We start from the raw sequence: 24,742 nt of genomic DNA, 5'->3' as shown, positions 1-24,742 counted from the left end.
AAGTTCACTGTTTTTACAATCACATATCAATTATGGGAAGGGTTTGGTGATGGGAGATTGTCATACTACAGTAGGTTAAAAAACTTTAAATGCCGGCAGGTTGTTCAAGCCAATCGACTTGCTTATATTATTTTAATTTTAATTAAAATAAAATAAACACCTTCATATTTGACCTTACAATGGAAAATTGGCTTATAAAAATGGAAAATGTTAAGAATTCATTTAATTTTGTTTGCACTGTCAAAGTCAGGGGATCATCATCACCATCATCTGAGAGTCACTTATAAGTGAAACTTGTTAACCTTATAAACACGGTATATCAAATAAAAGATAAGATAGAAACAAATCTCGAAAATATCTATTTTTACTTAAAATAATTAGTCGATTTTCTGTTAATTAGTCTCCATTTGCAATCAATGCTATATATATGTATGTCCATTTAGGTCAATTTCTCCCTCTATTGAAGCTATTTAATGCTAATTACTAAATTGAGATAGGTATAATTGGAAATATTTATCTTTTTTGGTACATATAGAGAGAGAAAATGGTAAATTATCTGACCATTTACAATAACTTAAATGCTAAAATATATATGACAAAAACTATGTCAATTTTCTTAATTAATTAAACAGCTATACAATCTAATCTATTTTAAAGGTTTTCCATTGTAAATGCTTGGTGAGAAACTGATAAAACTTAAGTCCCTACATCGTCTAAGACTTAAAGTTACAGAAAAAGACCCTTTGCTTCTTCTTTTTGTCTTCTCCCTATTTCTAACTTAATACAAAAGAAAAGAAAAAAGAATCAATGGGCAACATAAGCATAAAGACTAGAGAGAGAGAGAGAGAGCAGATGTCTTTGTAGTCTCCGGTTTGTTCCCACAAAGATGGCATTTTCAGCAACAAATGCACTCGAGAGGAAACTTATTGACAAGTCAAGGACAATGAGTCCTTTAAATTGTCATTAGAAAGAGGAATTTAAGCATTGGTTACTTCAATTCTTTTGGTGATTTCAAGGCTCTGAAATTAAGTACAAAATAGACCAAGTAGCAAATTATTACTGCATGATGATCAGATAAAAAATGCAAATTAATTAGATGTGATAAGCTAATTATTTCCTTTGTAGCCCTTGACCCAACCTTTAGGATCTAGAAGGTTAATACCTTTAATCTATGGAAATGGGTTTTCGAGTGTTAATTTGGTCATACAAAAATGCAAGTGGGAGTGGGCATATGCAACCATTTTTAGGTCTGATGTCATGTCAATCTCCCCTACTTTTCGAGCAGTGATTTGTAAGCTTATGGCTACAATCGTTGTGCAAGCCATGATCTTCTCTTTTTCTTTTCTTTTTTTGATCTAATCAGAAATCATGCTGTGAAAGGAATTAAAACCGATGGCCATTGATTCTTCCTTGCGATTAATACAGTCAAGCTCAGCAAATAATCTCTATTATTTCTTCGAAGGCCGAGAGCTTTGTTTCTTGCAACAGATGCATGGAACCTCAATTACCCCAGATCAAGATATTCAGTCATTAAATAATACTCCAACCAAAGCCTATTCTATTCAAGTTGATTGAGAAAGAAACACACTAGATTTTTTTTTTTTTTTGAGTCAAAACTAGTATTGCCAGTAAAGTATTACACCCAGAATTTACATTTTGGAGATGGACTGAACAAAGTTTGACTAAGCAAGAGCCTGATTTTCATTTTTATTAGTGTTTTTCATCACTTAATTCCTATCAATGGAGCGAGTAACCTTGTTTTTACCTCCATGGTTACCTCTATAATATCTAGGTCTGCCAAAAAAACTGAAGAGAAAAGACAACAAAATTTGAGAGCAACTAGTCAAAATCTCCAGCCAAAACCCCATAGTTTACAGCTAGATTAGGCAATGTTAAGACCAAAAGTGGACCCCAAAAAGGGTTAGACTATGTCGTATGCATTACTACCTTTTGGCCTATAATTAAAATACTATGAAAATTCCAAAATTCTTATGGGATCTGGATTCTTGCATGAAAAGTGAAAACTCTTGGAAGGAAGGGCATTTCTTCGATTGGCTCCAAATAATGTTATCCCAAATCCCTACAAAACAGGCAGAGATGAAAAGAACAAAAGGATAAATAAAGAGTCATTTTCTTCAGAAGGAAAAAAACTCTCAGACGTCTTTTTCTTTACAGCAGAACAACAGGAACATAGCTAGCTACCGTCCTGCACGCAATATCTCCACCCCCACATACATCCATTTATAGACCCATCCCTTCTTTAATGTACTCCTTCATAGATAATGTACTTTTTCTTTAAGTAAAAGGAAAAAAATCCCCTCTAAATGTATTGCAGAAACAGGCTTTCTCACCATGTGATTATTGGCTTATTGCTACATTGTTTTATGTCCTTTTCACTCATTTCTTGAATTGCTTACCTTCACCCGGTTCTAATCCTAGTAGTCACTATATATATATATATATAACTCTACTAACAAAATAGGAGTCATAGATACACTTTGTTTATTGCACAAATTTTTTTAAAAAAAGTTATAAAATTTAAATTTGTTTTATGTTATCATTTAATTATTTAGAGATAAGTCATGGCCTGCAGATGAAACTAAATTTTGGAATTCAAATTAGTCAATTTATTGGATAACAAACAAACAGCAGCCTTTGAAGATATCACATAGTCATATTCTTTTTATTCTGTTACAGACAGAAGCAAGAAGTTCATATCCCATCACCTAGTCATAGTATATATATTGCCTCATTTACCGCGCTTGTTTGCTTCAAAGCTGTGGACTCTGAAGTGGGTATCTGGAAAAACTTTTTTCGTTTTCTTTTTTTTTTTTTCAAATGGAAAAATTCTATGTTCTTTGTCTCCTGGTTTTCTTCTCTTTTTCTCTGTTTCATGGAGGAATAGCCAGAGCTGTCAAATCCCAAGGTGGATCAGAAGAATGGGGTTATGTTGAAGTCAGACCAAGTAAGAAGAAACAAACAATAGCTTCATAATTTGTACAATTCTCATTCATTTTTGTGTTTTTATTGAGTCCAAAAGTTTAATGTGAATGATCCTGATCTTGGGCTATTTTGTGTTTTTTGATATGTGTTATAGAAGCACACATGTTTTGGTGGCTTTATAAGAGTCCTTATAGAGTTGAACAGCCCTCCAAGCCATGGCCAATCATTCTATGGCTACAGGGTGGACCTGTAAGTTTTCTATATGAATCTGTTATAACATGACATGTGAAAACAAAAACATTAAATATAAAGTGAATTGATGAGCAAAGGAGACTATACTTTTGAATTTCCTTTTTCATGTTTCATTTGTATCTGACTAGATTTCAGCTCTGCTTCAATTTTGAAACTGTTTGCATATGTTTTCTTCACAATATAGGGTGCCTCAGGAGTTGGAATTGGAAACTTTGAGGAGATTGGGCCATTAGACACCAACCTGAAGCCAAGGAACTCTACTTGGCTAAAAAAAGCTGATCTTTTGTTTGTGGTTAGTTAGCCATAATTCAAGTCTCTGCTTAATCTCAGTACCACAAAAATGGGGATTTAACTTTTTGAGTTTTAATGGAAATTAATGTATTTGATGTGATACAGGACAACCCTGTTGGAACGGGATACAGCTTTGTGGAGGACACAAAGTTGTTTGTGAAAACTGATGATGATGCAGCAACCGATTTAACTACTTTGCTGATTGAATTATTTAATAGAAATGAAAGCCTCCAAAAGAGTCCCCTGTACATTGTGGCAGAGTCTTATGGAGGAAAATTTGCTGTCACTGCTGGATTATCAATTCTAAAAGCCATTGAAGCTGGAAAATTGAAGCTAAAACTTGGAGGTAAACGACCTTCCAGTAACATTAATTTATCCAAACATTCGTCTTCAATAAGCTTGAGAGGACATAGTCTGTTTTGTGTTTGGTGTGAATTTTGAAGATTTTGAACTGAATTCTGATATGTAGGAGTTGCCTTGGGAAATAGTTGGATCTCACCAGAGGATTTTGTGGTAAGTGGCTTGATTCGATTGTTAATTTCCCAGTGAATTTGACTTGGCAATGGATTTTGATTTGGAATTTGCATAACAGAATGCCTGCATAGGTTTTATGTAAAGATTTTCATTTTCCCTTTTGTCAATCTGGATGCTACAGTTTTCATGGGGGCCTCTTCTTAAGGATGTTTCACGGCTAGATAACAATGGAATGGAGAAATCAAAGAGGTCTACATTTAGTTTTCCTCTTTAGCAAGAAACAAATGTTGATAAAATAGTTCCAAGGCATTTATGTTATAATTAACTATACATGTTACCTGATAAAATCCCATTTGGAATATCAGTCTAGCTGAGGAGATAAGGCAGCAACTCAAAGATGGTCAATATGAAGAAGCAACAAATACTTGGAGTCAACTTGAGTCAGTAATTAGCCAAAACAGCAATTCAGTGGTATAGTATTTTTAACTCTCGTTTTCTATTTTCTTCTTTTGGTAGCCTCAAATTTATCATATATTCTTCTCATTAGCCTGAGAGTTTTTGAGTGAATTTGCAGGATTTCTACAATTTTCTTCTGGATTCAGGATCGGGCCCCCTAGCTTTAACCTCTTCTGCGATCTCTAATGGGATTTTTGCAGTTAAAAGATACTCAAGATATCTGAGTTCCTTGAGGGTTTCTCCAGGCAATGATGGGGGTGATCTTGATAGTTTGATGAATGGTGTCATTAAGAAAAAGCTTAAGATCATCCCAGCTAATGTCTCGTATGTTCAATACCTCAGCTTCTGAAATATAACTCTGCTAAATTCCTCTTGAAATTTTGATCAAAAGTACAATTTTTTTTTTAGATGGGGAGGGCAGTCAGATTATGTTTTCTCACGTTTGGCAGGTGATTTTATGAATCCAAGGATTGCTGAGGTAAAAAACATTGTACTTGTACCCATTCCCAAAGGCGTATACAGTTAAAGAACTTTCTTCGATTTTGGGTCAATATTTTTGAATTCATTCATGATGTTATGCAATATACTTTTCACCACCTTTGTATTCTTCTCTCTTGTTGTCTGGAGACCAGGTTTCCCTACTCATTTCAATAATAAAGATTCTCATAGATTTGTTTGTTTACTTTTGTCAGGTTGATGAGCTTCTTGCTAAAGGAGTCAATGTCACTGTATACAATGGGCAAGTAAGACTTCTCAGTTCTCCCAAATTCCCAGTTGCTGTGAACAAATTTCTGCACCCATACTGGCCTAAGTTGAATGCCATATGCTTAAGCTATTGAGCCAAATGCCACCAAAATTATTCCTAACAATAACTGAATTATGGGCAGATTTTACTTCATTTTTTCTCCCTGAATTAAACTTACAATTAATGATGCAATGAGTTGGATTGGGTTATTGCAGCTTGATGTGATTTGTGCAACAAAGGGGACTGAAGCCTGGGTTGATAAGCTCAAGTAAAGACTCTTTCCTCTCTCTTTGTCTTATCGATTTTTATGTGCTTAACCGAGAAACCTCATTTCATTCTTTTTATCAAATTATATTCAATTTCATATATTTTCAGGTGGGAAGGACTCCAGGATTTTCTAAGCAAGGAAAGAACTCCTCTGTATTGTAAGGGCGATCAAGGAACAAAAGGCTTCCTCAAATCATACAAAAATATGCAGTTTTACTGGATTCTTGGGGCAGGACACTTTGTAAGTCAGACACTATTTGCCATCTTTCCACTCTAAAGAAACACTATGATTGTCTTGTCTCCATCATCAATAATTATCATCACCACCGCCACCCCATCAATTATGATAAAACCACCATCATTATTCAAAAATAGAAAAATCATCATACTAAATAATATAGTAACAGCTGTTCTGACAGCTCTATATAGTGCTTTCACTGTTAAAGGAAAATGTTAATCAAGGAATTGTGGTACTCGTTAAGCTAATGTTAATCAATATTAATGCATTTTTTTTCTTTCTGAATTTGGTAAAAAATATGCCCTAAGTGCAAAAAATCTTTCCTAAAGTAACATTTTAATTGTACTTAATCAATGTTTATAAACACCCTATAATTGAACTTATTATGATCACAATAGTCAAATATGTATAAATATATGAAAGAAAAAAGTCCAATGCAATTAATGGTGAAAGATACTGGACACTGTCAATCACTCAAAGTATACCTAACTGAAAATTCTGACGTGTAAGAACTCTGGCTGGTCGGCTTCTATTATACACAAAAACGCGAAAAAAGAAAAGAAAAATTTATACATTTCTTTCATGTTTTTCTTTCTAGAACATAATGTAGGTAAATATATGGCTATTTTTATTGACATTTTTTAAAATTTCTATTATTATGATATGCAGGTACCTGTGGAGCAGCCCTGTGTATCATTAAACATGGCAGGTGCAATCACACAGTCTCCAGCTGCAGAAGCTTCTTAAGTAGGAAAAGAAAGAAGATTTGACGTTATTTGTTGACATTTCAACAAACAAACAACAAGGAAACAGAGGATTGCTTGTCTTCAGAAATTGTCAGAAGCTGAGACTACACGATAAGCAATTACTACAGAATGTAGATGATTCAAGATTGGTGAATTGGAAAGCTTCTCCAATTTGTAATTTATTATGATCACAGTGGAAAAAAAAAAAAGGAGATAATACAATAAGTGATTGATTAAGTTGTTTGACCATTGCAAATTAAAAAAGAAACAAAAAATAAAAGTCGCAGAACAAAAGCTGATATCCAAGATTTACAGAATAGGCGTTTCTAGCATTGTAGTTTCGGAGTCTTTGATTTCGAGACCAAAATGAGACAATCCTGAAGCAATTTCTCTGTAAGTTAAGGTGAAAACAACAATCCCCTGCCAAATTTCGTAGTTGACCCAAAGAAATTCGAACATGTGTTCCATTGTGTTAATACAGGGTCCATAAATTTCTTTTTCTTGGATTTTGAATGAGTAAATTCATGGAGTGGGAAGTGATAATTGGTTCCTAAGATATACATATTCCCCAAATCCCAAGAGAAAAAGAAAGGTCACAACCGGGCAGGGAGCTGTTTTCCAAGACTCCCAGCAGGGGAAAACTCTCAGGTGCCTTTTTCCTCAGTGCAGAAAACAAACAAACAAAAAACCACTACATTCTGCACGCAATCTATCCAAACCCAACAGCTCAATACTTCATTTACTGTAGCCCATGCCTTCTTGTATTAACTCCCTCTACGTTACTTCACTAAAGAGAAGGGAAAAGGATAGTGCAAGAGAGTACTACAGAGTTGTACTATTTCTTCCTGGCACTCGTAAGCTACTTGCTAAAGGAGTAAATGCTACTCCATTATAGAGTTGTCAGGGTAATGGGACAAAACCAAGTTAGTGACTTCGACTTAGCTCACATTTTGGCATGCATCTTCTCAGTCTATACATCTCACATATGCGATTGCGATCCGCAGATTGTAGAAAAGCAAAAAAGAAAGTGAGTGATTAGAGAAATTAATAAATTCTATAGGAAATTAAGCCTAATTAAGGTGATGGATTGGACTGCACATGGTCGACCACCGATGCACCAGCTAGTATATGATCATGTTTAAGAATCGAATATTGTCTTTATTCTACATATATATATACATATATATATTTGTGTTACCAATTATTTTGCCTGACCCACACCCTCGCTTATATCCAAATCAAAACCACTCTGATGCTTTTCATTTCTCTTCTTTTAAGATCCTATTAGTATAAGAGTGTATCTGCATCTAAAAATGTCCTTAAACTATTAAAGTACTAAAGTGATTAAGAGGTTATCCCCGTTTTTTTGTCCTTTTCAGAAAAATTAAAAAAACATTATCCCACGCAGCAATGATGTAATGGTGTATGGATTGAGATGCAACTTCACGTGCGTAAATAGCAGTTGAACGTCGATATATAAATGAAGTCATGGATGGTGAAAGACTAGACGTCAGACAGTGTAGGCCAGTCCAAAGTTAATCCCATTCCCATGGCATTGCATTTTGGAAGAAAAAACAAATTCAAAATTTTAAAAATACCCCATTATAAAACAGATTTGCTGGCTTGTCTGACATCTCTACATCTGTGAGTGATGTGTACTGAAAAATAGCCCACAACTATGCTGGTCCTTAACGTTCAAAGAAAATTTTACTATATCAGCATGACATTTTTAGGGTGAGCAGTAGATCTAATGTATCTGCTTTATCACTTCAGGGTGATGAGTCTGCCTATGCGCTAGAAAGCATAGAACTCCAACTTCACTAATTTAAAATAAACTGATTATTTAACATCATGTGTACTTTAACATTACATTAGATATTTCCTCTGAGGGAAGCACATGTATTATAAACGGAGATATTTGAAGATATACAACCTCAATTGCACTCAAATGTAATGAAAGGGGATCAAGAAAACTATTGGATATACACCATTCGTTACAAAGAACAAAAAAATTATCAGTGTGAAACTTTACATTGTAATTCCGAGGCTACGTACCTGCGCTCACTCAATCTTTTCTAGCACTTCCAACCTGGTTTTTCTTTTCCAACCTTTCATTGTAGCAACAAGGTTTATCAACCCCACAATTTGATTCTTGCTGTATTCCTGCAATGCAAAAGTATTTTCAGGTTTCTAAGACAAATAAAAGCAAAAAAGTATGAATGCAAGCATTCATCTTTTTGGTGTAGCACACAGAACACTTTCTTACAGGATGAGCACGTGCCCAGTGTATGTATTCAGTTTCAGGCAGATAATATGCCTGCAAGGGCAAACATAGAGAATGCAATTAGTTATGACTGAACTTAATCCTCCATAGACATTTCTATATCACTGAAGAGTCTGTTTCTGCATCAGTTTCTGAATATGACCATGTCCATAATGCAGTTACCTTGATGAAAGCTTCAACAATCTGTAACTTTGGCTTCACATTTATGGAGACAAAGTGTTGTAGGCCATTGATTAAAACCTAAAACGAAAAATAAAAAGAGTTAAAAGTTCGAAAATAGATAAACATGCAAGATAACCAGGAAAATACATAATAGAGAACTCTTGTCAAACTCCAAACAATCACCTGAAGGTCTAATGACATGAGAGCTCGTCCTTCATCAGTACATCTCTTCACTCGTGATAGACCTTCGATAAGAGTTTCTGCAACAATTTCAAGTCCATAGCCCAAGAGGAGGTCTTGAACCTAAATCAACACAAAAACATAGCTTAAAGTAAATCATTTCACATTTTTATATTTTCTGTATTTGTTCTTCAACAAAAAGCAAAGACGTCATAATCAGATGCACACGTGAACACTAACATTAAACCAGCAATCCTTTGAATTCTTTGTACAAATAAGATGCTGACTTCACATCTGAGTATCTTTATGTTCCACAAATGAGGACCATATCTAAGCAAATTAACGTTCTATTATAGACTTCATGTCACAATTACTACAATCCGATCTGGTTATATTGTTTCCTTCTCTTTCTTCCCTCTTAATGTTTGTAATGGTCTTTCAACTTCATTAGCAAATCAATCTGCTTACTGGTACCCCAGTTATATTTTAAACTACTAAGGAAACTAGCTTGCTTCCAACATGAATGATTACTCCATGAGCAGCTCATTGAGTGTCAACGAAAAGCAAACTCTGGGCTAACAATTTTATATTCATTAATTTTGTTATTTTGCTAAATTTAACAGGATGGTGATCATGTTACCTCCTTGTGAATTCCCCCATGAGCAAGCCTTGTTTTGTAGTGCTTAAATTCTCCCAACAATAAATCCACATACCTATTCATTAAACAGCTCATGTCAGAGAATTGTCCAATGGTGGTCATGGATCTATTTAAGCAAAGATAATAGCAAGAATCTATGGCGATATGAGATCACAAACTGAAACATAAAATGAAAGCAATGACTTGTAAAGAAAGAGGATGATCCCAAAAGAACAAACCCATTGTGCTCCATCCCAAGCTCTTTCAGTTCCCATTTCGCATTAGCAATCCGATCAACATACCTGCCAAAAATTCTGATTTTGTTAGGAGAACTGCTAAGAGAACAGCACTTCCTAAACCTAGCAGCAATCTACCAGACCAGCCTGTAAGTATTACCGTTCGTCTCACTGAAAAATTTCATCTAAGAATATCAAGATTTCCAAGCAGCTAAAGCATAGATTTCGCTTATGGCTAAGGAAAATCTCTGGCATGATAGAAACTATATTTTTGCATTTGGCCAGCCCATAGTAGAGCAAAGTAATTAATCATTATCACACCTTTTCTACAGGGTTTTCATTGCTATTGCCAATGGATTTAACCGCAGAGTAAACGGGAAAAGAGGGAAAGAGCCCAGGGAGTGGCTTGGCTAGTTATAAAAACCAAAATCTCGCCACATAATAGAACTTTCATTGGGCTTGGCATGTAAAACTGAATTCTATCACCTTAACCCAAGTCAACCAGAGACTGCAAATCTCAGCATGAATAATAACCTTGATAAATTTTCTGACAGATAACCTCACCCTGTATCCAATCATCAAAATTAACAAGTATGGTTGGCCAAATGTCTTTAGCCTACTTTGAAAATATAATGGACGGGCATGACATTTGTGCTTACTCTCCTTCCATTTCCCACAACTCACCATTTCCAGGCACTTAAAGAACTATTTCCAACTCTTTCATTAATATTTGCCTTTTTTACGTCAGATTATTTTTCTTCATTAGTTCAATAAATTTGGATGGGATTTTTCAGCTGCAAAAACTGTTGCAACAGTTTGGCTCACTACAAGCTTGAGTGAAGAAAACAATCCTAAAAAATCAGTCCTACTATTTACAAGGCTATACAAACTCATGAACACATTAATATCAACTTTTAGAAACATAAGGAACAAAGGATTATTTCTTTTGCACCTTGCTTTCGCTTGCATTTTGTTTCATTTATTTTTGCCATAAAGCAAAAGCAAAATCATAGATAAAAATACACAAATGTCAAAAAGATTATTGCTAATTCAATCATAATAATTTTATATACAAGTGAAATTATGGTTTTTGTCATTCATGAAAGTCAAATTTTCAATTTGTAATCCTTCAAAAACAGTTTTGTTTGCTTTTGCATCCATACGCACTCTTTGTTTTTTGTGTCTAAGAGCAAAAAGCAATTAGCATAAGCAACAATAATAACTAAGTAGAAATTCAATTATTTTTAATGATCTTACCCATTAATGTGGAGCAGAATTCTTGCGGTTGTCCTATGTATGTGCTCTGTAAGATCTGGCACAGAATCCACCTGGCAATAACCAAGTAAACTTCGTATTGTTTTATCAAAAATTGTAAAATTTAACTACATATAATAAGATATACGGATAAGACAGTAGCATACTAACTTGAGAAGCCAATAATGAATTTTATTAATTATATATTAAACAGACAAAGATAAACTTAATGGGGAAAAATATGCTCTATATTAAGCAGGTAAAAGCAAAATCTGTGTGCCAGAGAGAGACAGCTTAAACATGTGGTTGTTCCTTGTGCAAGAGCAGCTTAACTTATGCTATGCTGGGAATCTCTTGAGCTGTAGGCAGGGTTGATTTAGAGGAGTGATGACTTGAAGAGGTATACATGCTTGTACAGATAGTAGAAAGGTGATAGATTCGGTCCATCTACATTTTGGCTTCGGTGTAGGGAAAGCAATAGTAGGGCCTTTTAGGGGGAAGAGCTACCCTCATCAAAGCTCTTGGACAATTGATTTAATACACATAAGTTAGGGTTAATAGGCAACAATTAATGAAAGTAACTGATGCTATAAATTTTGTGTAATCTGCAAGTTAGAAAAAACCTAGCTTTGTACATAGGTTGGCCCCTCTTGGTGCCTGTTGTCCACATGTTACACAGATCAAAAAATAAAAATCTTAAACTAAATCATAAACTACATAAAGAGTAATTCAATACAGCCATCATACTAATCTAGCACAATATAGTGTCAATGGCCTTAAAGAATCTTTATATTAACAAATAACTGATTCCACAACTAATTGTTCAAGCAACCAAGCTCAGTCGGTTAGATTTATTATTCCTGGATTTTCATCATATATGTTCCAAAAAATGAGTTAATCAAATTTAGTATAAAGTATAAACTATACACTTGAATGTATTATGATATGTTCTAGATGTACAAAAAAGTTCAATGTACCAAATTAATAAATCAATAAAATGGGAATCAAATTTCCCAATTTATCAAGCTTTGCATCCTTTAGCTCTTAATTGGCATTTAGTTTTTCTGTTTGCTATTTGGATCAGTTATGTTGGTAAGCATATACCTGTTTGTATGATAATTTTAATTTTTTTATTAGGCCTTTGCTCTTTAATAATCAAATGATATTTATTTCCATTTTGTGGCTGGTTCACTGACCATGACCAGCATTTTGACTTGTTTGGACTGAACATAGTGCAAGAATAAGGAAAAATGATTAAAAATTTTAAACTTGTTAACAACAGCTCATAACCCTTCCAGCTTACAAATACTCTAATACTGACCTCACAAACTCACTTAGAAGATTCAGTGGAATTACCCCTATCCTTGTATAGATCCACAAAGTATTAATAAACATGCTTTTAAAATGAAAGGTGGAGCTAAAATCTTGAAAACTTACTGCTTTGACCATTTATTTAATAATACACATATATTTGAAATATCTTGAAACAGAAATCAAGACATCCTTTGTGGGAGAAAAGAGATTAAGCATTATTATTACTAGTATTTTTCAGTTCCAGTAAATATGGATTAGCAGTTGTCCTATAGTGTTAATTAATAACTTTTCTGGTCTTATTCAGACATATCACTCAAAATTTAAGTCAAAATTAATCACTTAAGTTTCAGTTTTTGCATTATCTAAACCCACATGATTGAACATGAGAAACATACCAGGTGCACAAAGAAATCTTCAACTACAGCTGTATTACTCTTCAGCAGCAATGATTGGAGATGAGTTCTAGATCTATGCAATATCCGAGCAACAAGGGCTACAGTATCAGCACCTGCACATCTTTCCTGCAACATAAGCATCCAGTTATTGATTGGCACAGAAGTTACCAAATGCTTCGTTCCAGTCTTGAAAACAAAATCCAGAGAAAGCAACCTTATTTTGAAGTTATCAAGAAACCAATATGCATTTAATGTAGATTCCCGTTGTTGAGTTGGTGCACAGCATTTTTATCAATACTGTTGCATCAACAGAAACAATCTAAATTCTTTTTTGTTCTTTTAGGTATGATCACATTGAAAAATACAACTACCAAAAAATTGGAGAGTGTGATAGGAGAACAAGAGAATCTGCTTATAATGTTCAACTTTCCCCATCCAATCCAGGAGAAGAAAAATAACATGGAGAAAAAACAGATTATGATCTTCCTCACTCAATAAATGCCTCAAAAAGAAATTTACTTTATACCTTTAGACCAAAGGAGGTGCCCACTGGAGGACCAAAATTTGGACTTTGAGGAACAGTAGGTGTCACATCTGTGTGTGCGAGTGGAGATAAAGGGGATCCTGATGAAGTTTTTATCCACTGATCACAATCTTGTGTTATTCTTGATAAAGCTGTCTTTAACCGATCTAGAAATAACAAACAAATAAAATGAAAATATATAATTGAAAAGTGAAGACATAAAGGAAAGAGATATTAATAGAAAAATGAATTTCCATCATGTATTCACAGCAAATTAACTTACAAGTAAGAGAGTCAGTAGAACCTTTTCCACTTGAACTCATGTTTTGCTGACCAAATGCTTCAAATATATAATAGAAAAACATCTCAAATAACTGGCATATGCCCTGCAACAATGTACTGAATCAGGAAAAATAATTTAGAGGGAAAAAGAAAAAACAGTGTTCAGATTGTATTACGCAGCTAAAGATGTAAAGCTTAGGAAAAGAAAGGTTTAACCAGAAACACACCTTAAAAAACTCAACATTTACTATTTCAAGTTTCTGCATCAACCTCGCATACTTATCCATTGACCTAATGTGTAAAAATAAAAAAACAGCTCAATGCATCCACATCGCTGAATAGAAAGATCAATTTTCTTTTTTAAACTATATAGCATCAAAAGAGCTTCTAACCTTAGAAGACAAAGAGATGATCCAGTTTGTGCTGTAAACTCATCATTACTGCAATGAGAAGAGTAAGTTTTTGAAAGGCTGGATTTTGAAATTCGACTTGGGAGTTGACTATCCTCATCAATAAAATCAGCAAGTAAATCCTCATTTTCTTCTTCTGCCATAGAATTGGAGCCATTTATATGATTTACATCACCATTATGTGGAGAACCAATATCACCGTGAAGATTATCAACATTTCCCTCATATTCACCAGAGGTTGCTCCATTAAGTGGGGAGGAATTATGAGCTTCTTTTGGACTGCCGCTTACTTTTAGCAAAAATGGGTTTCCATTTCTAAGCCAAGGAGAAAATCCACTCTTCGTGGCACCCGTGTCAACTGCGTTTGCTGATTTGCTAGTGTGAAGCACCCTAGCATTAGAAGATTTACCATCAGATGCAGCAATTAATGGTGCTCCATCACCTACCAGCCCAGCAAAACTAATTATTTGTACCGTCTCTGGTGGCAATCTAAGCCAGGTTTCCTTCTCCAAAACCATTTTAAGTGCCTGGAAATGAAACAAAAAGTAAGTCCCAGCTCTGTTTCAACTGCATTAGGATTATGGGACAGAAGGTAATATGATAAAAGCGCAGAAATTAAAATGGTAACAATGCCAAAATTTGTTGGTGCCATAACATGAAAAGTATTTGCGACAAAAAATTTAAGCCAACAAACAAATCCAGTGTTATAATATGCAAGAAGATAATCATGCAAGCATTGATATCTGTCCCCCAAAAACAGTGCTCCATGTTTCTCTTTTTATTCAAAGATTCATGGAAATTGGCACAAACGAATTCAAAATCAACAGTTAACTACAAACATTAATGCATATAAGAGATGCCCAAAATCTGGCAATATAGATATATCACATTCACATAACTGTTGAGCCCATAATACCGATTACAGATCATTCAAAAATTACCCACCATGAAATTTTGAATCACAGGATAACAATGCAAGAATTATTAGTAATTTACAGATTAAATGAATTTGAAATTTCTGATACAAAAGGATTGTTAAGGGAATCAATCTATGAAAGAATTGAACACAATCTGTGTAACACTTAAAACCATGCAGACAACAACCTATGAAGCCCATGACTAGCTATAACTTATTGGTACCCACCCCCAGCCTCCAAAGAAAGTCTGAACTTTAAAACCCTACTCCTCCAATACCCATAACAACAACAAGAATTACCATGAAGAAGAACAAGGGTGAAATCCAACTTACAGATATGTTTTGCCGATGAAACGCTGTAAAATAATTTTCACAAACACCCTTTAATTTCTGCCTGAATTCAACTGCCTCAACTCCACAGAAGGCTTCCCCAGCCAGGATAAATGTGTTAAGATCTTCATAATTTTTCAAAAATTGATGAATGCTCGTAGAAGAAGCAGCAGAGGAAGAAAGCAACACTGATACTCGGCTAGTCGTAAGTTGCCAAAGATTCTTACGTCCCCTCTGAAGGGTTTGTGAAACAAAAGCTATGGCTTCTTTCCTCAATTGATACCACGGAGATCCACTGCTTGATGTTGCACCACCGTCATTTCTACCCCCAGAAACTGGATCATGAGATTCTACATTTCCAGATTCTGTCCTTTCAGATGCATCAGCTGAGTAAGTGGCTGTTCTAGACTCCTCTACAGAAGAAGAATCTTGTGTTCCATCTACAGATTCAGAGAGAGAAAGAGCAGTTAACCCATCAGGAATCGCAAGGAATTTTAGAAACTGAATTAATGTCCTGAACCTTTACAGCATTTACAAAAGATGTTACCTTCCCTCGATTTGGCATTTGTTGTTGGACACTCTAAAACCTGCAAAAAGATAAAAACGTTTCAAAATGGAAGAAATCAAAAGAACTAGAGCCCCCATAAACAGGAACAAACAAAAAGCCATAGCATTAACACAGAACCCACAAAGATTTCATATGAATGCACATACATTGACACACTTATATTCCACACAATAGATTCAAACTGATGCCTCAAAAGAAAACTTGCCTAACTCCGATACTAACTAAGCCCTCCCATAATATAAGTTAATAAAATGCACATATATTTCTTGGTCTTGGTCTTGGTCTTGGTCTTGGATACTCTAGGCAGATAAGGTTGACTAAAATTCTTTTCCACATTTCCCAAAGCTTGAGAAGTGAAAAAATTCCACATAAATTTCACAGGAAAGAAAACTTGGAGACAACTGGAATTTTTAAGTAGTGATAATCACTAGCACACAACAATAAATATTTTACATAAACAAGTAATATATTGTATACAAGACAAATGAACTAGAGCCCCATAAGCAGGAAAAAACAGGAACAAACAAAAAGCCATAGCATTAACACAGAACCCACAAAGATTTCATATGAATGCACATACATTGACACACTTATATACCACACAATAGATTCAAACTGATGCCTCAAAAGAAAACTTATATAAAAAGGGAAGAGCCATGTGCATTAAAGCAGGGACTTGCCTAACTCCGATACTAACTAAGCCCTCCCATATATGGTTAATAAAATGCAGATATATTTCTTGGTCTTGGATACTCTAAGCAGATAAGGTTGACTAAAATTCTTTTCCACATTTCCCAAAGCTTGAGAAGTGAAAAAAATTCCACATATATTTCACAGGAAAGAAAACTTGGAGACAACTGGAATTTTTAAGTAGCAATAATCACTAGCACACAAGAACAAATATTTTACATAAACAAGTAATATATTGTACACAAGACAAATAAGAAACAATAAGGAATCAAGTCCACCTTATTCTCCAGCTGAAAGCCCATGATTTCATGATATGAACACATCAATTTGAACAGAACAGCTAGTGTTCTTAACAAACACTGCCTAAACTTAGATTCAGGTATCTGAAGGCATAGATCACTGTAGGTAAGTCTGGAGTCAAATTAAAACATAAGTTAGAAATGATAGCAAAATATCAAGTGCTGGTTCATAGTTGATAGAAAGACCAATTAAGTTTAAAAGGCACACCTACTGCTTTGCATATGTACATCTTGATCCTGCAAAAGTTAATCAATCATCTAAGTAAGTTGTCCTATCATATAACAGTGAAAAACATAAGCATCATGAGCTGCAAAAGGTAAAAAAGGACAAAAAGAAGGCCAAGGACAAGATCACAAGAAAACAACCTCAACAGAAGCTAGCAGAGTAGGACTCAAACAAGAAACTTATAATTAGTTCTCTTTCTTGTCTACAGTTTTCTGTCCATAACAGTCAACCATGTGTATTCAAGTTTCCCTCTCCCTTTGATGGACTGCTAATATACGTATGTACTCTTTTATCAGCCACAGTCCTAAATGTTATCATCCAATTCACTGAATTTGGATTTGTATCAACATAATTAACTAGAAGAGGCACCCTTTTGACTCACTAGCCTTTCCCAGCCAATGCATCTGCATAAGTACATGTTATATAGGAAAAGGCCTCAAATTTAGAATTGGCACTACCTACCTATCAGCATGTACATTACAATAATTTGTTAAGAGCATGTAAGTAGTATATTACTTATAATTAAGTTGTAAATTAAAATTATGAGGTGCAATCTGTATTTTCCCCAGAATCTACAGTCTGTATTACAGAATATTAGTATTACAGCGTACCTCATGCACAATACTCTTCAATACAGAGTGAGTTTCTGAGATAACTTCTTGCATGAAGAAACTTTGTATCTTTTCAGCAAGACCAGAGACATCTCCTATTAAAGCATAAGCATCAACCACCTGAAGCATTGCAAATGTACTAACCTTAAAATAATAAACAATTATATTCATAAATTTCTAACTTGCAATTTTCCCTTAATAAAAGGAGAAAAGTGTCAAAGAACTTGATAAGCCCTATCATGAAGTGCACAGGAATGAGAAGAATTGTGCTAATTGCTAGACAGCCCATAAAGCCAACCCAAACAAGAGAGAGAGAGTTGGAAAATATGGCAAAGAAAAAATAAAATACTAGATAAGAATTTAACTTTTCTAAATTGGAGTAAAGTTAAACATGGGCCATAGGGAATTACTAGCTCAGCAACTACAACGAGAATTATACAACATTAATTTTCAATCAAATAATGTGATTCTCAAGCAATGTAAACTAAATAATGTTGACCTCCCTTATGGACAAAAATTTATCCAAGTTCCATCAATAACTATCAAGCGAAGGAGTTTTAATGCACCTACAAACTGGCAAAAACTTGGATTAGCCTCCATTCTAAGCAAGCTGCTAGAAAGAGAAAACAAGAAAGTACCAGACCAGTTGAAAACTAAAAGGGGAGCAGGAGGAAGCAGTATCTACTCTAGTCCACAACAATATCCAAACAAAGAAAGCCGTAAGAGCACTCATACTCAAAGTAATCAAGCATGAATCTACCAGATCTCTTGATCTGCCTCCTTAGCACTCTGTGCATACAACTGAAACATAGTTGTACAATGAAAGGTGCAACCAATAATACATCATCAATTTGCTCAAACATATCAACCACAAATTGAACTCGTCAATCGTCATGAGGCACCCACCACATGTTTTGATACACTTCAGACAAATAAAATCTTTTGAAAAAACTAACTTTATAACAAAAGTGATGCAGAAAGCATCTCAAAAGTTGAAATCAACAAATTCATTCATGCACCATTTAACAACAAGGATATGATCGCAATTAAGGAAGAGAATAAAAACACTGACAGTTAAATAGCCTTCTTCTTTAAACTCTTGGCACACCCCTAACAAGAGCGAATCCAGCTTTTGAAGAGTTCTGCCTAGCCAAACCTGCATTAATATTTAAAATAGTGAAAAGAAAGCTTTCACCAGTGTTTGCAATCCAAAATAATTGACTATGAGCAAGTAGTAAGAATGAACAAAAATTTGGTTCAAGAGCAAAAAGATGCAGCACCATGATTTAACACATAGCTTTCATAAGCTCTTAATAGAATTGAAAAAAAAAAAAGAAGAAGAAGAAATTAAGAGAGCAAGACAAAGAGAGAGAACACCTTTGTTTACAAATTATATAAGAATTAAATAATAGAAACTAAATGCTTACCTCCACACCACGGCTCATCTCTTGTATTGCTGAGAGCTCTGAGACACTATCAAGTAGTTGTAAATACTCAGATAGTACTTGAAATGCCTGCGCAATAACTTACATTAAGTCAACTCTTTCAGAGAGCTAGAAAATAATACTCATAAAGTAAATTGAGGGGAGGAAAGAAACAAAAAATCATACATAATATATATCATATGTTACTGGCACAAAGTTGTAAACTCACCTTGCAGTAATTACCTTCCTCAACAAGAGATTCAAGTGCTGCTTGCATGTCCTGTGCATGAAGAAGCTCAGCCAGTACTGGAAGCAAGTCCTATATGAGAAACATGAAGAATATGAAAATATTCTAGTTTTCTCCCAAAAAGCCAAAAGGAAGAAAAATATAGTCAAAGTCAAAGAAAGGCATTGCTAAGGTGTCTATAAGAGAGGATTTACCATAAGAGCTTGCTTCTTCTTAGAATCGGTATTCACAACAAGGTCCCTTGAAACCTCGTTTATTGATGAGGTTAGATGCCTTCTTCCATTCTGCAAACACCATAAACAAACTCTAATGAGATACAGAGTCAGTAGCAGCACAAAAGCTGTACAGGTACTATCTACTGTAGTTAACAGAATCACCAGGAACTGGGAAAACAAAGAACAGTAACGATGAGCTGACATTTTCTCCAGATGAGGTTCCTTAACAATTACACATAAAACTTTGTCACAATGTAAATGCTTACCATGCAGATGACATTTGCAACCTTCAAGTCTATCTCCAATTCTCTGACCAAATTCATCCCCTTCACTGGCCAAAAGCAAGTATCAAAACCTCACTTAAAGGAAGACAAAATGAATTCTGAACTTTTATTGACCATAGTACACACAACAGCTAAATTAAAGTTGGAATAAAAAAGCTTAAGCACTGCCAGCCCATCCTCCAAGGAAATAATTAAATTAAAAGTTGTCACCTTAATTAAAGAAAGAAAGCAACAGACAACCAAATCTTAACACGTTCTGCATAACCCCACAGAAATGATACAGGCATCAATGAAACCAAAACTAAACACACCATGTGAAGTTAATCACCTTAGTAATAATCGAGCTAATATTTCCATCTTCAATGAATAATTAGTATCATGGGACCAATTTAACATACATACACACACAAACATATACATACATATTATATATATATCCTGGAACATAAAGCTTAAGGAGTAAAGAATTCCCTAGACTCTGATGATTGATAGTCAAGATATCATATGCCAACACCTCCTTCAGAGATGCAAAAAAAATACTTTTCATTTCAACCATTTAGAGATGAGCAACAATTTGTATATCAATACAATATAATAAAATGATGTGCAAACAGAAGTTACATCCTTGGAATTGCAAAGTAAACATGAGAGATCTCACTAGAAAACTTACCCATTACTTCATGATGCTCCATGACATGACGGGATAAACGTTCTGCTACTCTATCCAGTTGCGCTAATCTAAGAGTGGCCTACAAAAGAGATGAAGATGCATTGCTAAATATATCATCTAACTGAAAATTCCAGAAAAGAACAAAACTGTCTGATGCCAATTCATTAAGAACTCCCAGAAAACAGGCACCACCTCACAAACAATGGAACACAACACATAACCCCCCTCTCTAACATTTCTGCCAAATCCCAATTTAACAACTAATTAGGTCACACCCAAAAAAGGTAAAATTAATCACCCACATTTAACATATGACATATGATTTTATAAATGTTCTGATCAAAACGCATCAATTAAAAGGCTGACATGCATAAAAGTAACCAATAGAAGCATAAATGTCATCAAAGCCATAAACAACAATATACCTCCTCATTGTTATAACCTATAGAAAATCAACATATTTGATTCTAAATGCTTGAAAAGCGAAACCAAAGATAGGAAAGAAACGGTTATGCACACATGACAAGGATGAAACCTTGAACATGTTTAGCTCACCGGTACAACGTACACCCTAGGATCTTAGCTCCACAATTGCTTACTTGACATCGGGCAATTCACAGAACCCCAAAAATCAGCCCAGTGATAACTCAGGCAACACCTTATGTTATTATAACACGTCATGATCATATTCCCAAATACAAATCAGTTATTAGTGTGTCACCCGTAATAACGAGCAAACAACAGTTCATGGACAACAAACAAGTTAAACCATTCATGAATAGAGTCAGCAAACCAATAGCATATGCACTACTTATAATATGCACTTAACAAATACGAATCAATAGAAAAAATGATGAAACCTTTTCTCAGAATTAAAACAAAAAAAATGGGTGATTTAAACATTGTAGTGTACAGTAGTTGGCCAATATTGATGGGATCAAAATCACCAAGAAAGGTAATATAAAGATTAAAATTCTAAAACTCACACAACATAAATATTGAGGTGCTCAAATGGAAGAAGACATGCAACAGAACTGGCTCATTCTTTTCATCTTTTTTAACAGTCTAATCGGTGAATCCAGACAACATTGGTAGAGTAAGAAATAGTCTACTTCAAAAAGAAAAAAACTAAATCAAAATAATACCTGTTTCTCAAAATATTCTAGTTCATTTTCTTCAGAAGGAATATGCTCCAGAATGTGTTTTATTGGATCAAAATCCTGCCATAGGTGGACTTCTTTAATACAATAACACCATATTTAGCATCAACAAATAAATCAAGGGAAACAGATTGAAGAAACATATACAAAATTATCATACTTCATTATAATACAAAATATAAACTAGTCATTCACTTTTTTTCTTTTGGCACTACTCTTGTATCCTTCCAAATTCCAATGAACTATAGTTGCACTGTTCCTTCTCTCTCCCCCCCCCCCCCCCCTCTTTCTTTCCTTCTGTCGTTAAAATCTTATACCAAACAAGAAACAGCATGCAGGCCATAACATCCTTCTCATGTCCTTGCAGCTTATATATTCGCCAAATATACTTTAGCATATGATTACTATGGATTGAAGAAAGGGGGTGATGAAGAAGAAAAAGAGCAATAAAGATATATCAAAAAGAAAAAAGATTAAAACAACAAAAATACAATCATAGTAACTCCTTTATGTTCAGTTTTATCATTTAGATAACTAAAGAAGTTGCAATTATAAATATAACTTCACTGATTTTGCATTGTACTACAAACAACAGTTCGCAAATTAAAATTGATATGTGTATTCGACTAATGCACTAATATCCACAAAGCACCTCTTCATAGAAAGCTTCCTCTAGCTCCTCCACTACTTGACTCTGAGGTCTACTTCCATAGATTGACCTCAGTTCTTCAGAACTTGATGGAAGACTATATCTCTGATGAGGTGGCAATCCTGCAAGAGCACGAGCAACAGCAGCTGCTGCTGCAGCTCGAGCTGGAACCTGTATAAGATAATTAAGAACATATGAATCCAAATTTCAAGATTCATGACTCATTTGAGTTTAACGTATTCAAAGGAAACCATTCAGAGCATAGTATACAGAAGAACTGAGCTGTAGTACCAGACAAGAAGTATCCACTAACATCCTATGACCATGACTACTGCATAAACCACATAACCAGCAAACTTTTAGCTCAATAAACATAAAAATCTTTGCTCAGTTCCATCCACTGCTTTGTTTTCCTTGGAGACCATTTGGTAATTACCTTTGCTACTTACTCTTTGCCTCCCGAAACAAAGAGCAAATCGCACAGTGAGATATAAAAAGCAAACTATATTTTTGAAGAATTAAAAATTAAAAAAGTGTCTTCTTCAAGAACAACATGCATGATTTTACTTTTATATTGAACTATTATATTAGAATTCGGTGTTGGATTTTAGTCATATGTTCCATTTTCATCAGTAATTGGTTTTTCTTTCTAGCGTTTGCTTTTACTTTATTGCATATGTTTGAGGAAGTAAAAACAAGTCGCAAAAGTAACAACCAAACAAAGCCATAGTCGTTTAGAAGGCAGCAGTTCTAGTAACTGAACTAATTTTACTTTTAATCAAATCTAATGAAACTTCATTAAAGTAACACTAAGTTATTGCTATCAAAATTCTGAAAACTGATCAAATGCAATGGATTAAACCTCAATAAAGACTCGATAATCAAAATGATCAAAGATTAAGTTAACCTCGAGCTACATTATTTACCTCGGGGCGATCAGAAGAAGAAACAGAAGGCAAGAGACCAAGCGACCTGGCGGACCGTACGGAGCTGAGGATTTTTTCCCCAACCTTGGACAAATCCATTCCACCTCCTTGAAATAACAAAAACGGGAGCAAGAAGAAAACCCTAGAGCTCTCAAATCCACCGTCGTTTAAATCACCACCGTCACCGCCAGCGTCGCCATTCAACAGAAACGGATTCCCGAAAACGCTGCCGAACGGGAACAGATTCGGCTGCTGCATTTCATTTCAACTTTAGATCAAAAACAAACATCCCCGCCTTAAAAACGCATTTCTTCTTTTTCTCTTTCTTTCTTTTAGAGATCTATTTTTTCCTTTTCTGCGATACGATAGGAAGTGAAGGAGTCTTCAGGGAGTGAAGTTAGATTAGATTTGATTCTTTTTCTCTTTTTTTTTTTTTAAGTTAGGGACTGTTTGGTTGAAATTTCTTTCGTGAGCTGTTGATTTTTGGCCTCTTCGTAGACTTTTGGAGCCCTTCGGCGACTAAGAAGACGGGACAGTGAGATATTGGAGTTTAGGCAATGGGCCAATTACGCGTTGGAGAGGCATGACTTCCAGAAGCCAGCATGCGCATTTGCCTTGAGGCATGTTTGATTTTACGAATCTCGAATTTTTATTTTGAAAGGGAAATTACAAATTTCTATTAAGCCTGATCTGTTATTAAAGTACATTATTAATGAGAGTCACTTTGATTTTTATATGAAATTATTTCGTTTGCTAACTCTTTTACATGTCTGCATTCCAAGCTTTCATGCCCTTAATCCGTATTCAAAAGCAATGACCAAGTTCAATATACTATTATATATATACAGACTATATTAAACTACTTTGACTAAAATTTTCAATCCTTAGGTAAGCTATGAATGATTTTTATTTTTAAGATTGATTGTATTACAATATTAATCAATTGAGATGTGCATGTTAAATCTAATTGAATTTTAAAGGTATAATGTTTTTAAAAAATCTTTAAATTATTTAAAAATTTTAACTCTTATGTTTCTATTACATTTAATCAAATCATTATATTTTTATTTTATATCAAATATATATTTATAATTAACGGTAAATTAATTATCATTAATTAAAATGACACTTATCTTTTTGTTATATCATATAATATTAATTTGAAAAGTAAAAATATCATATAATTATGTCATCATACCAAATCGACATATCACGTTATCATTCATTATAATATATTAACATTACATGACAAAAAATTATAATATCTTTTTAATTGATAAAAGTTAATTATAATAATTTATTTGATTTAAAATAAAAATATACAAATTTAATTGAACACAATAAAAAATAAAAATTTATTTTAATTTTTCTAAATAATTTAATGATTTTTGAAAATATTTATGTCAAATTTAAATCATGATAATATTTTCGAAAATAA

The 24,742-nt window shown here is 34.2% G+C and overlaps 2 protein-coding genes across 3 annotated transcripts; one reads left to right on the top strand and one right to left on the bottom strand.

Moving 5' to 3' along the window:
* On the top strand, positions 2,561-6,852 carry LOC18590441 (serine carboxypeptidase-like 51). Its single transcript, XM_007015968.2, has 13 exons — positions 2,561-2,965; positions 3,098-3,192; positions 3,380-3,487; positions 3,592-3,832; positions 3,956-3,999; positions 4,142-4,209; positions 4,326-4,431; positions 4,535-4,740; positions 4,825-4,894; positions 5,109-5,159; positions 5,377-5,429; positions 5,537-5,669; positions 6,336-6,852. Exons 1-13 carry the CDS (start codon positions 2,839-2,841, stop codon positions 6,411-6,413), a joined length of 1,380 nt encoding a protein of 459 aa, XP_007016030.2. The 5' UTR covers positions 2,561-2,838; the 3' UTR covers positions 6,414-6,852.
* On the bottom strand, positions 8,203-23,820 carry LOC18590440 (syndetin). Of its 2 annotated transcripts, XM_007015965.2 has the most exons (26): positions 23,305-23,820; positions 22,382-22,549; positions 21,715-21,789; positions 20,570-20,648; positions 19,882-19,946; positions 19,595-19,684; positions 19,383-19,472; positions 19,157-19,243; positions 18,802-18,885; positions 17,730-17,849; positions 17,101-17,129; positions 16,872-17,004; positions 15,883-15,922; positions 15,339-15,775; positions 14,072-14,616; positions 13,907-13,970; positions 13,681-13,783; positions 13,401-13,564; positions 12,875-13,000; positions 11,169-11,239; positions 9,915-9,977; positions 9,679-9,751; positions 9,042-9,161; positions 8,859-8,936; positions 8,679-8,729; positions 8,203-8,575 (listed from the first exon to the last, which is right to left on the bottom strand). In XM_007015965.2, exons 1-26 carry the CDS (start codon positions 23,560-23,562, stop codon positions 8,474-8,476), a joined length of 3,315 nt encoding a protein of 1,104 aa, XP_007016027.2. In that variant the 5' UTR covers positions 23,563-23,820; the 3' UTR covers positions 8,203-8,473. The 2 variants fall into 2 exon arrangements, with proteins under 2 accessions (XP_007016027.2, XP_007016029.2); XM_007015967.2 differs by lacking the exons at positions 21,715-21,789; positions 22,382-22,549; positions 23,305-23,820 and having other exon boundaries at positions 19,882-19,941.

This window comes from Theobroma cacao, chromosome 9 (assembly GCF_000208745.1).
Source record: "Theobroma cacao cultivar B97-61/B2 chromosome 9, Criollo_cocoa_genome_V2, whole genome shotgun sequence".
NCBI classification, from domain to species: Eukaryota; Viridiplantae; Streptophyta; class Magnoliopsida; order Malvales; family Malvaceae; genus Theobroma; species Theobroma cacao.
Note: the sequence above shows the minus strand (reverse complement) of the source record. Positions and strands in the feature narration are given on the sequence as shown.

Coding starts and splice junctions, on each gene's coding strand:
- LOC18590441 (XM_007015968.2), top strand. CDS start 2,839: ATGGAAAAATTCTATGTTCTTTGTCTCCTGGTTTTCTTCTCTTTTTCT. Junction 4,895..5,108: donor TGAATCCAAGGATTGCTGAG/GTAAAAAACATT, acceptor TACTTTTGTCAG/GTTGATGAGCTTCTTGCTAA. Junction 5,670..6,335: donor TTCTTGGGGCAGGACACTTT/GTAAGTCAGACA, acceptor TATGATATGCAG/GTACCTGTGGAGCAGCCCTG.
- LOC18590440 (XM_007015965.2), bottom strand. CDS start 23,562: ATGCAGCAGCCGAATCTGTTCCCGTTCGGCAGCGTTTTCGGGAATCCG. Junction 15,923..16,871: donor GCTTTCAGCTGGAGAATAAG/GTGGACTTGATT, acceptor ATCTTTTTGCAG/GTTTTAGAGTGTCCAACAAC. Junction 13,565..13,680: donor TTCTACTGACTCTCTTACTT/GTAAGTTAATTT, acceptor TGTTATTTCTAG/ATCGGTTAAAGACAGCTTTA.